Here is a 14,756-nt window from a genome sequence, read left to right as displayed (position 1 = left end):
TCAGCATTTTCTACAACTAACATCTAGGGGAGTTATATCTGTAACATTTGCATATCAAAATCAGACTTGCTGTCTTCTCTTTAACACAGCATATTCCAGATGACAGCGAGACCCTCATCTGTTCTAATCTGATCAAACCCTCCATTGCGCTTCTGAAGCTGTGACATTATTTTGTAGTTTTAACTTTTATTCCCCAAACGCAGATCTGAAGGAGTGTGGTGGTGGGGGGATGCTCCGCTGACTGGAAACTTGGTCCTTGCCTCTCCTCCTCAGGGAAATGCAGAGATTACCGCTATGCATCTTGCACACAATGAAAGAGGCTTTATTATTTACATTTGATATATCCCTATAAATATTTAAGCTGACATTAATACCTATGTGGCATCTGTTGTGTTTGGGCACTTTCGTGTAATAACAGTATGGCTACAGCGCATTTATTTCCTGTTTGCCAACATTCACTTACTCTCTCAAATGGTTTATAGCTCACCTAAGCCTGGTTTACTCTCAATTAAAAGGGCTTTAATAATGCCCTGTCACATCTCACAAGTTGGCAGGGTAGCAGGGAAATTGTTCACGCTATTCATCTGAAGAATTTGGAATAAACACCTCCTTCTCAAATTTTAAATGGAGTACACTGGCTGCTGTACATTAAATAAAAACTTGTCTGTTAAAAAGAGTACATGCTGAGGTTTAGTCACTATCTGATTAAGCCTCATTTTAGAGCCCATAAGCAATAAATGCTCAATTATGTTCTGCTTATTGTATTTTAATTTGTGAAGAACTGACACTGAACAAGAAAGTTACACCAACTTGATAATTTATGGATGAAACAGCTTTGTTCGTTTCTATCTAACACCTAGTGAATGAATTTTTACTAATGGAGTGCCTTTGTTTCTTTTGGCAGCAGAGGTCTGTGTCCTCACCCCACGAATTGTTCAGACCCCCTCTTTTTACTGTTAATAATTCTCAAACAGCTAGGGAAAAAATAAAAGCTGGTGTGATGGCTTGGTTTGGGGTTTTTATCACAGATCACTGTTAGCTGTGAAGAAATGAATGCTGGGCTGGTAGTAGATTTTTGATGTATTTTGAGTGGAATATATAATTTGTATTATAAAAACTGTCAAAGGTGGAAGGATTTTTATGAGGGAGTTGATTGCTCCCTGTATCGTGGCAGCAGTGATGTAGACCTCAGGTATGCTGTTATCCCATTCAGGTATTTATTTGTAAGATTGATGTTCTGGTGGTGTACAGGTCTGTATGCTGCAGGTTTGAAACCAACCTACTTAAATAATGGTAGTCTTTCATATAACACCTGGTAATCTGGCTAAGTCTTGCCCTGGACACTTGGACAAATGGAAGTTATGTCTTTACTAGCAAGTCTTTGCTCATGCAGACGCCCACAGCATCACCCAGGCCTCTCTAAATTGATCAAGTTCTATCCGAAAAGGAATTAGATTTTATGTCCCAGCTGCTCCACATAAAAGGTTGCTCAAAAATACCATTTTCTTGGTTTCCAGCTTAACTCGAGAGCTTAAGTACAGATCTTTTCTCAATCTTGAGTTCCAGTTGCTGTTTTCCTCTTGGGGTACATATACTCAGATGTGGTTTTGTGCAATGCTTGTACCCCTTTCCACTCTTTATTTTGCTGTCCTGTGCTACCCACCTTATAGAATCATAGAATCATTTAGGTTGGAAACGACCTTTAAGATCATAGAGTCCAACCATCATCCATGCCCACTAAACCATGTTACGGAGTACCCCGTCTACGCGCTTTTTGAATACCTCCAGGGATGGTGACTCAACCACTTCCCTGGACAGCCTGTTCCAATACCTGGCAACCCTCTCAGTAAAGAAATTTTTCCTAATATCTAAGCTAAATCTCCCTTGCCGCAGCTTGAGGCCATTTCCTCTCGTGTTATCTCCAGCCACCTGACAGAAGAGACCAGCACCCACCTCACTACAACCTCCTTTCAGGTAGTTGTAGAGAGCGATAAGGTCTCCCCTCAGCCTCCTTTTCTCTAAACTAAACGCCCCAGCTCCCTCAGCCGTTCCTCATAAGACTTGTGCTCCAGGCCCCTCACCAACTTGGTTGCCCTTCTCTGAACACGCTCCAGCAACTCAGTGTCCTTCCTGTAGTGAGGGGCCCAAAACTGAACACAGGACTCGAGGTGCAGCATCACCAGTGCCGAGTACAGGGGGACAATCCCCTCCCTGCTCCTGCTGGCCACACTATTTCTGATACAGGCCAGGATGCCGTTGGCCTTCTTGGCCACCTGGGCACACTGCCGGCTCATATCCAGCCAGCTGTCGACCAGCACACCCAGGTCTTTCTCTGCTGGGCAGCTTTCCAGCCACTCTTCCCCAAGCCTGTAGCGCTGCATGGGGTTGCTGTGACCGAAGTGCAGGACCCGGCACTTGGCCTTGTTGAACTTCATACGACTGGCCTCAGCCCATCGATCCAGCCTGTCCAGATCTCTTTGTAGAGCCTCCCTACCCTCAAGCAGATCAACCCTGCCTCCCAACTTGGTGTTGTCTGCAAACTTGCTGAGGGTGCACTCAATCCCCTCATCCAAATCATCGATAAAGATATTAAACAGAACGGGGCCCAACACCAAGCCCTGGGGAACACCTCTTGTGACCCACCACCAACTGGATTTAACTCCATTCACCACAACCCTCTGGGCTCGTCCATCCAGCCAGTTTTTTACCCAGCGAAGAGTACACTTGTCCAAGCCATGAGACGCCAGTTTCTCAAGGAGTATGCCATGAGAGACAGTGTTAAAGGCCTTGCTGAAGTCAAGGAAGATAACATCCACAGCCTTTCCCTCATCCACTAGGCGGGTCACCTGGTCATAGAAGGAGATCAGGTTGGTCAAGCAGGACCTGCCTTTCGTAAACCCATGCTGACTGGGCCTGATCCCCTGCTTGTCCTGGACTTGCCATCTGAGTGCTCTCAAGACAAACCGTTTCGAAATCTTCCCTGGTACTGAGGTCAGGCTGACAGGCCTGTAGTTCCCCGGATCCTCCCTCCGACCCTTCTTGTAAATGGGAGTCACATTGGCAAGCCTCCAGTCCTCTGGGACCTCCCCTGTTATTCAGGATTGATGTCTTCTCATAAAATACAGTGTCTTTGTTTCGTTTATTGCCCTCATAGTTGTTTCGGTTTCATATTTTTTTTCTGGAACACAAGTAACCACAACCATGTGTACCAGGAAGTGAAAACTTTGAGTGTTGTGTTCTGGCTTTAACATTCACCATTTCTACTGGAAATATCTCTTCTGATGTATCCCAGCATTGCAGCCTCAGTGGCTGTCTCACCTTAATGAATTGTCATTTGCCCTGTGAAAAAGACACCCATGTCCATTTACTTTTGTGTTTGCATATGAAGTAGCCCACAGACAATTTAGGGAATGCCTTTGAAGCTGGAATGCAGAATCTCAAGAGCCAGTTTTTCCAGAAGCTATTTACAGTTTGAAGAACTTTCTCAAGGATTTCTCGGGAAGCCATCGCTTGGATCCAGTCAGTTGACCGCTGTCTTTGTACAGCTGACTGGGTTTGTCTGCTTATTTCCTCTTCGTGGGCTTTCCAAACAAGAATTAGGAAAAGCCTTTTCCACTTCTGGCTTACAGCTTTTAGTGTGTTTACTCTAATGAGACACAATTTGCATAATTTTTTCCATTCTATAATTTTTTGAGTGTGTGGAAAAAGGATCATATTCTAAGGAAACAATATTATAATTGCAGAAATCCTACCAGTCAGTGCCCTTCTGTAACTTTAGCGCCTGCTGGCCAATTTCAGCCAAATTTGAGCGAGAAAGAGATAAGTGCATAAAACGTTGGCACGGAGGAGACACAAGTAAGTGTGCTCATGAGGAACAGTCAGCCTTGTTTTCTCCTTCTGTTTGGGACCTGCTAGCTGGTAAACTCCTACACGTAGCTCAGAACCAGCCATAGTGTGAATTGTCTCTTATCCAACTGGTAGTTGGAGGATGTATTAGAAAGCTCCAGGCTTTTGGGGGTATTTGTAGTGAGAAGTGTGGAAGAGATTATTGAGAAAATGGAAGGGGAACACCATATGGTGGGTGCTGGCAGATGAGGTAGGGCAAAAGTCTTTTGAAACCAGGTTTCATTAGTTCTATTGCTTACCAAACTACCTGTTTCATATAGGGTTTTGTTGGGGTTTTTTTTCTCTTACCAGGATTATATGCAGAATGTTCACGGGAAAGAAATCGACTTGCTGCGAACCACTGTGAAAGTCCCTGGGAAGAGGCCGCCCCGAGCTACGTCAGCTTGTGCACCCATTTCCAGTCCCAAAACAAACGGCCTTTCCAAGGACATGAGCAGTTTACACATCTCGCCGAATTCAGGTAAGAGAATACCATGCTAGGGAAAAAAAGAGAAAGATGCATTTCCAGTGTCTGTAGACAATTGTCATGTACTACTGTGATGGGGATGATATCTATTAATAATTTACAAATCCAAATAACCACTGATGTGTAACTTTTTAAGCCCTGACTGCTGATCTGTCCTCCATGAGAGATTCGAAGTTTCTGAGTAACCTTCAGTGCCCATCTTTTTATACTTGTTACCTTATACTTGCCAAAACCCTACATAATTTCACAGAAATTAACACATGTGAAGAATTGATGCTGCGTTACAACTTATCTGTTAGGTCTAATACTTTGGAAAAACAGGAGATGTATCATTTGAAAGGGCTTTTTATGGCTTCCTGGTGGGATCCGCAGTTCTTCTTTCCACCTTTAGAAGGATGCATAATTTTGGACTTTCCAACAGGAAGATTCTTCTGTAGAAAGCTATTTTAGTTCATTTATGGAAGTAGTTTATAGCTCTTTGTGAGCTCTAAACAAAAAAGTTTATTGTTCACTGAACTACTTATCCATACAGCTGAAGGGATTTAAAAAATTGCATTAAGGAGAAACATTTAAGACAATTTATCTTGTAAAGTGCATAGCTTATACAAAACTCATAATGGTATAGTGTTGGTATGGAAGTTTTGTCAGCATGTTTGGGATGATGTCCATAAAATGCTGAGTGCCTTTAGCATTTATGAGTAACGTAGACGCCTCCAACATGTGGCAACAAAACCACCCAAACACACTTTTGTGCCTGTGCAATACACACTACACAGGTGGGATGAGCAACCGCAGGAAGGAACTTGGTCACCCTGCCATTCAAGAGTCTTCTCTTGGATAGTAATAGTTACCTTACGCTTCAAGTCAAGATGTAATTGCTTGCGTTTTGTGATGCGCATTCCCCTATAGTAGGGGAGGAGGGAGAGGGCTTTTCCTTCCAACTGCAGTTGCTGCTCATTGAGATGAATGTTTAAAAAAGGAAAAGAAAGAGCAGCCTTGTGGCTTTACAGTGGTGCCACTGAGCAGACATCACTGGAGGTCTTGTGTGGTATGTTATATTAGTTTGGCCGGGGACCTGAAATGTCTGAAGCCATGATTTCATCAGACTCTTTTTCAGTTTTAACCTACCCCTCGAGAGGCATGGAGCTAGCATTGCCACTGGAAGAGTTCATAGGAGAAAATTTTTCATGGTTGGTTTGTTTTTTCCATTTTGCTGTTTAATTTAGATGACTGGGTGCAGGGAATGTTTTTGTTTTTTCAACATATTCCGTAATTTAGGGAAGAAGAGTGCTGGACTGAGTCAATAAACCAGCAGTAAGACATCGAAATAAGAGATTTCTGCTTTTAAGACATTTGAAGACAGGCAAAAATTACTTGATTGCTCCAGAGAAGTATGTTTCTGAAAACATATTCAGAGATACATACTAATATAAAGTTTATAGCATGGATTTTACGTGTTTTGGCATATGTTTAGATTGCCAGGTCAGAGGGAAACAGCTTGTACATGACTTAAATGAATATTGCACATTTCATTTTGTTTCAGGACTCTCTGCACATGTAATGTATTCTGTACATGAAACTGTACAGTAGACAGCTCTCCCTGGCAGTGGTGGTAGCCACTGTGTATGTACCCTGGCTAGCCTGAGGTTTTATCGCACAACAATTGTTTTAAAAGAGAAAATTTAATTATGCTAGAAAGTGCAAATGCTGGAAGACAGCTCTGCTTTTAGATAGTTTTTTTCAAATAACATGGTGGGTATGGTTGGAGCTTCTCTTGGCGTCTTTATCATCTTGCTTAGAAATACTGAAAGCCTTTTCTGTTGTTGATATCTGGTTAGTACAGCTCAAGAGATCTACTGTGGTTAAGTCTTAAAATAATTAATGTCCTCCTAATGTATGAAAGAGTTGTATCCAAGGGAAGTTGAACCTGATTTCTGTATCATTACCCACTTGAATACCTTCATTTCCCCTCTCACGCAGCTGGGACGCTACACTGATCCTTCTTTAATTTTAAGCAAGTTCTTGACCTGCTTATTTAGCGTGGCCCTCTTCCCATAGATAAAGCAAATATTGATGTCTTAATTATACTACCCCTATAGCTGGCTGGAAGCATAACAGTTTTGAAATGTCTTTATAACTTGCTGGGGGGAGCAGGTGAAAACAGACTGGACTGAACAGCTTTATGCTCTACATGGCAGCCAGCCAGCCTGTTCATACCTCGCTACATGCTGTCTTGTGCCCATTTTGGGTGTCAGAGGATATAGAAGGGGGATGGCTAAGGTTTTGGGGTGAGACGAGGGTCGGTGAAGATGCAAACATCTCTGTAAGGTTGTATTTCATTAGTTCAGCTGCATACACCATGAGTAGTTTCAGACCCGCTGTAGTATTTTTCCTTGCAGCCATTGCTTCTGAAATTCAGGTTGGTACATTCAGTGCATTATCAGCCATGGTATCTCTTCTTTGGGGTTTTCCTTCACAGAATTTTTTTCTTCTGAAGAAGCTGTCTTCATTGAATCTTTCTTACTTAAAGACCAAATTTGAGGTCTGTCTGGTTATTGTATTACTGGACGGGATGACCAGCAGCAGCAAGACAGAGGAGCTTTTCTAAGAAAGCTGACTGATCCAGTCAGTGGTTACTGGGTTAAAAGCAAACAAAAAAAAATGAACTGCTAATCAGTAAAGTATAACTTAAAAAGTTAAAAAACCCAAACAAAACAGTAGTATGACAGACTGGGTCTAGGAAATAACTGCCAGCAGCTCAGCTGTGCATCAGTCCATATGTCACTCTCAATACTCTCACGTTCAGGTAAGACTGAAGACCTGCATTGCAGAAAGTGATTTCAAAGTATTAGGGGAGTTATTAGTATTGTAAAAAGACACTGTCACAATCTGTGGCTGGCTTGTTAGTCTGAAGTCTCACGTGGTCAAGTATATTGACAGTGGTTTTTATGAAGAGGGTCATAGCTTCTGTTGGGTGGGACACTTGTAGGTACTTGGCGCTCAGCTTCTGGAGTGCTGGGAGGAGTTCTGGTATCTCTGCAGTTATCTGTCATGCAACTAAAAACATTTGCAAATTATCCCTTGCAGTCTGTTCTGCTGTCTCGGAGCTTTTTCGCAGTTGTTAGTGCTGGCAAAACATTGTCTTCATCTAAAGTGTGATGCTTTAGAGTTGATCATGGGGTGAAATTGTCTGTTACTATTTTTTCATTGGGAGGTTTCTGTACACGGGTCAGCTGTATGGAGGAGGTTTGGACCAAACACAGAAAGAATCAGCACATGCTATTTTTATTTTTAGGGCTGCAATTACACTACATTCTCACTGCTTCACATGTTACCTCTTCCCCAAAACAGTGATGTTTTCTGTTCTGTGCTTTTGTCAATGCAGACTTGGTACCTGAAGTAATATTCGCCATGGTTAGAAGTGAGGACAATATTTCATTTAATTGTTTGAACTGGTCAGGAACAGAGTTAATTTTCCTTCTGCTGTTATGTAACTGGTACAGGTTACTGAAAAAGCTAAGATATTAAAAGAATACCACTGCTCAATTAATATATCATGTTGAAGATCGTCCCTTGAAATAGAATTCATTGTCTTTGCTTATACGTGGTGATAGCCCAGGCCCACTAAAAGCCTTTCTTGGCTGAGATTACCTATTTTCCACTAACTTGTGTTCCTATAAATGTCTGAACTTATTCTCATTCAAACATCAAAACCAAAAAAGTCAATGCATTTGTATTGTTGAAACAGTCAAATAGTGTTTATCTTAAATGATATCTTCATTTGAAGACATCAAGGCTGTGCTATTAAACACTGTTCAGAAGCTGCTCCTTAGGTATGGATTTCAGTGCCAACTTTGCAGATAAATATATGTATTAGATGACTATTTGATTGCCTATGACTGACATGTTTTAAATTCATTCTTTCATGAATGCCCAACAGATAGTTTTCTCTGTCTCTTAGTGGAATTTCTTGTATTTTGGGTAGATGCCAGCACATCGGCTGGTCTGATAGGGAAGCAAAGGCAAAGCGTCTTGCCTATGAACTGGTGGGTTGTAAAATAGGTGCCATGGGGATGCCATCTCGGACTGGTACCCTTCAGCATAGGTGTCAGGGATAGCACGTGGGCAGACTTGGGATAACTTGGGTCAGGGAGTAAGAGCAGGCATCTCAGAAGAAACACTTTGGGGATAGCTTTTATCTCCTAGCTCCCACTTGATTTCTGCAGGCATGATCACTGGTACCTTGTGTCTCTGCAAGGCAGTGCTTGCTGCTAGAAGACATAACACGCCGTCCAGAAGAGAGTTCAAAACTTCATTCAACTTCTCTTCTAATGCCCACCATGGTCTGTGAGGCAGTAGGGCAGCTTGAGCTCTTCTTTCTTCTTATCACCTTCGCTCTCTAAAGCCTTCTTGGACCTAAGTGATCGTTTGCATCAAACGTGCTCAGTCTCTTTCTCCCACATGCTTAAGGGTGGTGAAGAACTTTCCCAAGGCTCTTTCCATAGCATTACTATGAGAAGAATAGAAGGAATTAGGCTAATCAGGGTGATGTTGTGAATTCAAGAGGGGTATACTTACTTATTTGGTAATATGATTTATAACAGCCAAGCAGTAAGTGAAAGTTTTTTCTGTTCAATCCAATCGATGTAGATGTCACATGAAGAAGGAAAAGTTTAAAAGCATCTCATTCCTACCACAATGAATTTAGTCATGCTTTGTGGCACTTCTTGTCTGAACAAGATTGTTTTTCTGGTTTTAAAGACTGTCTGATAAACAGACATAAAATAACCGTATCTCAGTGACAGCTATCTTGATTTGTAAATGTGTTTGTCCCAAACATCTGGAAGCAGATATCTCTGGGAAATAATCATCTTAACAACAAAAGCCAAGTTCCAGTCCTTCTTGAGAGTTTCTGTTTCAGAGAGAGAAAAAGAAAAAACAAACAAAAACAAACAAAAAAACCCCCCAAACCTATATGAGAATATATGAAGAAAAATAACTCAAGATGACTCTTTCCTGCTGGGCTTCCACACTGACACAAGAGCTGGGAAAAATACTTTTCCCTTGATGTGTATAGTCCTGGTAGGACAGTGACCAAACTGGAAGTGAAACAGAGTGGGGAAAAAGGAGTATTTTCTGTACCCTGTCAAAAACCAGACAAACGAGTAGAAGGTAAGGCCGTTTCTGCTGTTGCAAGACACCTTACCTGGAAAAAGGTTGACTTTTCTCTCCTAGAAGTTTTGCCATGACACTTTAAAAGTTGAAAGCTGGTCTCTGGGCTTTCTTGGGTTCTTGGAGGTGCAATTTGGGGTTTATCCTGTAAGAATTGGGATTTTGTGTGGCTGCTTCTCCCAAGCAATACAGAGGGGTGGGGGGGTTGTTTTAGTTTTGTTATATACAGGCTTTAAATAACAGAGTTTTAGCTGTGGCTTTATGAAAGGTGCTCATACTTGTATGCTAACTTGGTAGAAATCTCTTAGTTGGGGGAAATGGAAGTTTGTTCCCTTTAATCTAATGTTATTTTTGTGGTGTCTTAAATCAAAGTTGTTGAATGATGCTTGAGTAACTTGTAAATTTAAATTAAATTTACATGGCAGTGAACATCATTCTGTTGATGCATCTCAGATGGAAGTACTTCAGAATAGGGTAACTTGCAGACTTGCTCAGTTCAAACTCTATCTAATAGTTGGTAGCATAATGCGGCAATGTCATAAGGGCCAGCAGTCCTGTAAATCAGCCACTGGCCAAGTCTCTGTGCCTTTTAGAAGCTGACTCAGTTCTTGCTGACTTGGAGCAGGAGTGAGTCCAGGTTTCAATTACTCCCAAGTTGGGTTGGATTTGAGCTGGTTGACCTGAAGGTGAACTTATTCCTGAAATCTCTCCCAGGAGTCATTTATTTCTTCTCCTCTACAAACAACCCAAAGCCTGTGCTGCAGCAAGAACCACTGATGTAGAAAGTTCACATCTAAAAATAGCTTATGGTGTAGAGATAAATTGTTTCCTGATTAACACTTCATTTAAATAATTTGGTGCTATTAAATTTACTTACAATAGTGACTGTACAGTATGTGAAGTATCCTAAAATGTCTTAGCTACATAGCCATCGTTAAGTATGCTAAAGGTTGTTATCTGCTAACCGTATGTGACATTTCAGACATGTTATAAGAACGGCATCTTCACATTTTTATAAATGTGAGTTTTCTATCTGTTATTAATTGTGATCATCTATCAAATCAATGCAGTAGTCATTAAGTAGTCTTATTTTACACTGAAGTGCTTGGAATCAGGCTGAGTTGGAATGGACTGCCTTCCAGATTTTTCTTTTAAAAAGGTAGAGAATTGGTGTTTCAATTAGACTGGTATACCTTCAAAGTAAGATTTCTGACATGGTGTCTTCAGATTCTAGTACCTGTCTAATAATTCTGTTCTTTAACTACTGCATTTTTTTTTTACCTTTTACCTTTTAAGCCTAACTTATGTCTACAGACCTACCTGTCACATTGGGTAGCCATTTTCCACAGTGTCTGAATTAATAGCTGCTGAGTCCGGTACCGAGAGCCACTATCCTCTGAAGTGTGGTGTGCCATATGCAGGAGGGGAAGCATGATGGAAAACTCTGGGTAGGATCACTCCTCTGTTGTGGTGCGTTGTGAATTCAAGTCTCCATCTGAAGTATGCTGAATTCGTCAGTATTTTTGTAGATAATGTGATAATCTTTTTTTAATTGGAGGTTACTGTGAGGATTTGGATGTTACAATCAGGCTGACGATGAGTAAAAATGTGTATCAAGCCAAGAGCATAGGCAGTTGCTCCAAAGCCTATAGATCTTGGGTGCCTTCACAAATAAATGCAGAACTGAGTCCTAAATTCTTGAATCTGCTCTGAACTCCTTACTTGTAGGTGACTGAGGTTGTGTACTGGAGCAGTGTGTGACTTGACAGTGCCAGATTTTATCTGGTGGAGTTCCCATGAGGCCAGAGGTTGGTAGTTGGTAGTTATTTGCTACTAATTTTGTAGTCTAATGTGGTATGTGAAATGACTTGCCTTAACGTGAAACGTTTTCTGCGCTTCAACTTGAGCGTGAGTTTTATGGTTTTGCCACAGATCACAAATACAAGTTTGTGATTCACTTTTGTCATTAATCACCCAAGTCAATTTTCCATTTGGTTGGGTTTGCTGTTAGTTCAGTGATATACGGCTGTAGCAAATGAAAGGAGAAGTTGTCAGTTTGCTCATTTCAAAGGAAAAAAAGCCCAATTTTAAGTGCATCAGAGATTTCCCTTTCATCCCACTAGAGGGGGATCCCTCAAGGTCATCTCTTCCAGTTCAGTTGGACTAGGATTTGTTCTTTCCAGAACTAGAGAGAAATAAACTATCACTGTTAGTACCCTATATTCCTTAACAGTGGGGAAAAAAGGAGCAGGGCAAGTATTAGCGTCAATGAAATAATTATTTGATAAAAGCATTTGCTTAGATTTTTGCTTTAGAGAAAGGAGGAAGTGACAAACTGTCTTAGGATTCTTTCCTGAGGTGGCCAAATGGTGCCCATCTCTAATGATGAGTAGGTAGATAAAGCCTAAGAAATGTGTCATGAAGCTTCAGGTGGATGACTGTAGATGCCGGACAAGATGCAGTCAGTGCTGCTCAGCCTGTGCCTGTTTCACTCTGGTTGATTTTCATGCCTCTGTTGCGCCGTATCCTGAATAAAATCACAGATCTGTCTTGTCCACCCAATGCAATCTCACCAATTTTTGATGGTTACACGTCGTAATACTAACCGGTTGGCTGTTAAGACCTTTGCAGAATTGCTCATTCTTTTTCCCCCAGTGATTTTAAAATATTAAAGCCATCAGGAGGGTTGAAGCTGATTTACCAAAAGGGGAAAAAAATTCACAAATGTGTTTTGAGTATTGAACTGCCGTTGACATCTAAAGTCCCAACCATGCTGTTTTCCTCCACACTCCAGCAATCAGGACATCCAGCAAACCCATAAAAAACCAAACTAATAGCATGAATATTCAGTGACCTAGAATACTAATTATTGTCATGAATATTAATGTGATCGGACTTGCTTTTTCCTCTTCTCTTTCTCTCTGGCTCTTTTTTTTTTTTTTTTTTTTTTTTTTTTTTTTTTCCACTCAGCCGGCTCTAAAGATGGACCATAATGAGAGCATTTAAGAGAGAGAGCGCTCTCCGCCGTGACAGGGACCGGGGTAATAAGGAGAGCTTGATTAACGTGGTGCACTTGGGGGAGAGATGAGAAGATTCACGTGGGCCTGTTGTGGGGGAGGCAATGAGGCACCGGCGGCTGTGTTGCTGCTCCCTCAGATTAATGAGGCCTAAGAGTGCATTAGGAACAGTGACAAAGGTTTGATCTAATGGGCTCAGTCATTTTTCCTTTGAGTGACAGACGCACAGAAGTAATTGGCTGTGCAGAATGGCAGCTCATTGGCAGTACTTAAGGATACATTATCCCCGTTGTGTGGCCCGCAGAGGCTGTTTATCAAAACTGCTCACACTGCAGACATGCATTCACTTAGCTGCTGTTACAGTGGCAATAGCTATAAAAAAAAAAAAAGTCATATCGCATTCGTATCTATTGTCTCTTTTTCGAAAATAAAGTTTCTTTGTTCCATTTTCTTAAGTCTGAAGGATATTTGAATACCAGCAGTCATCCCTCCCCATCCCGAAGAGGCTCTGGTTGCAACTCACAGGGTTTGAAGAGGTTTGTAGGCTTATGGAAAGCTCCCAAAGTTAGTTCGGCTAATCTCACCAGTTTTCGATGTAGATCCAACACGCAGGTAAGACCCCCACCTCCCACCCCCTCTCCAGTTTCATTATTAATAACTTCCACAGACAGTCAAAGGGATTAGGAAGCATTTTACATCTTTTGCCTCAGCCCCCTACACATGCTTCGCTTTACATGCGTAATACCTTGGAATTATTTTATTTTGCACTGTTATTTTTGCAAAGTTAAATTCACAATCGCTAACCAAATGACAGCAATACAAAGTAGAGCATTTGCCGGTGTAAAATGCTCACCTCTGGGTCTTAAAGATGCAGTCCCTTAACAAGCAGGTAACCTCCATCAGGACTTGCCCAGAAAGCGAAGCATACCTTATTTAGTCTGTTATTTGTTAAAACTACTGAAAAAACAGTAATATGCCTGCTGGGAAAGAAAATCACACTTTGATCCCAGCAGAATAAATATTCTGGGATCTTAAGCAGAAGCCCTTGGTGAAGATCTTGAGTTTAACTTTCTTTTAGAAGAGATGTCTCCTCTGATGACTTAATTTTCCTCCACACTTGCTGTGTTGGTTTGGCATGCTCTGAGAATAATAGCTTTTCTCGTTATACTCCCAGCACCGTGTCCTTCACTGCCAGGATATTTCTTGGCATTGCCTTGTTTGTTCATTAGTATTGACCCTTCTCGGTTTGTACACTACTAATCAAGCCCGGTTTGCAGAGACTGCCCTGCCAGGCTGCGAGATGGAAGGTCTTCCTCTATTAATAGCTGCTTATCCTTAGGAAATTTGTTCAGTAAATAAATGCTTCTGAAAAAAATCTTAAAAATAAGTAAAACGCATAAGCAAGTTGTCTGCTATAGTATTGAAAAATGATTGTCAGTGTATTGAAGGAGAGTTTCAATACTGGTGTTTTGGAAAGATACTGTCGTTTCTCTCTCTCGTTCCATGTATGGGTAACCTCAAGTTATTTTAGGTCCCTGATAAGCCCAAGGCAGAAATGATGTGCTGTTTGCACAGTGCCGTCAGATCAAAACAGAATCCATAGCAATACTTCAGTGGATTTTCCCCCATCAATAACCCCACTCAGGAACCTGGTTATGGAAGTTGGAGCCCTCCAGCCCTGGTCCCACAGCTGATCTTCCTGAGAACATGGCCAGACTGTGCTCTGACACCTGGGCAACACCTTCCTTCCCCAGGCGGACTTACTCTGCTCAATTGGAAAGTCAAGGAGCTGTAAGTAGCAGTTTTCCCAGATCTCAGTGCAGGGCATGATCTCCAGCCTTGGCAAGGGAAGGAGGATTCATCCGTAAAAGATGGATGCTGGGATCTGAGGCAGCAAACTGATGGAAACCAGAAGAGCCATTCCCAAATTTTCCTCAGCTAAAGCAGGAGTTGTCCCAACATTCACATTTATAGGCAAAGTAGAAAGTGGCACAGCTTGGATGGTCAGCCGCTTCTTAGGAAAGGTTTGTCCACTGGAAACATTTCTGCACAACTCTGGGAATTAATTCCTGAACATAATGCAGAATTGAGGAAAGGGGAAGGGAATGCTTTTCATCTTTTTGCAACTAGCAAAGTGGCCTCTCTCACTTTCCTCTTGCACCCTAATTCCTGAAGAAACTTCAGGGAGCAGTGTT

General features: G+C 41.7%; 1 protein-coding gene across 2 annotated transcripts in view; it reads left to right on the top strand.

The window, feature by feature from the left end:
- Positions 1 to 14,756, top strand: part of AGAP1 (ArfGAP with GTPase domain, ankyrin repeat and PH domain 1) — a 394,096-nt gene that overhangs the window by 257,851 nt on the left and 121,489 nt on the right. For both annotated transcript variants that reach the window (XM_010577896.1, XM_010577895.1), the window contains exon 11: positions 4,198 to 4,366. In XM_010577896.1, coding sequence (XP_010576198.1) covers positions 4,198 to 4,366 — 169 coding nt within the window. The remainder of the gene's footprint in view (positions 1 to 4,197; positions 4,367 to 14,756) is intronic.

This window comes from Haliaeetus leucocephalus, unplaced genomic scaffold, assembly GCF_000737465.1.
Source record: "Haliaeetus leucocephalus isolate CR32 unplaced genomic scaffold, Haliaeetus_leucocephalus-4.0 Scaffold587, whole genome shotgun sequence".
NCBI classification, from domain to species: Eukaryota; Metazoa; Chordata; class Aves; order Accipitriformes; family Accipitridae; genus Haliaeetus; species Haliaeetus leucocephalus.
Note: the sequence above shows the minus strand (reverse complement) of the source record. Positions and strands in the feature narration are given on the sequence as shown.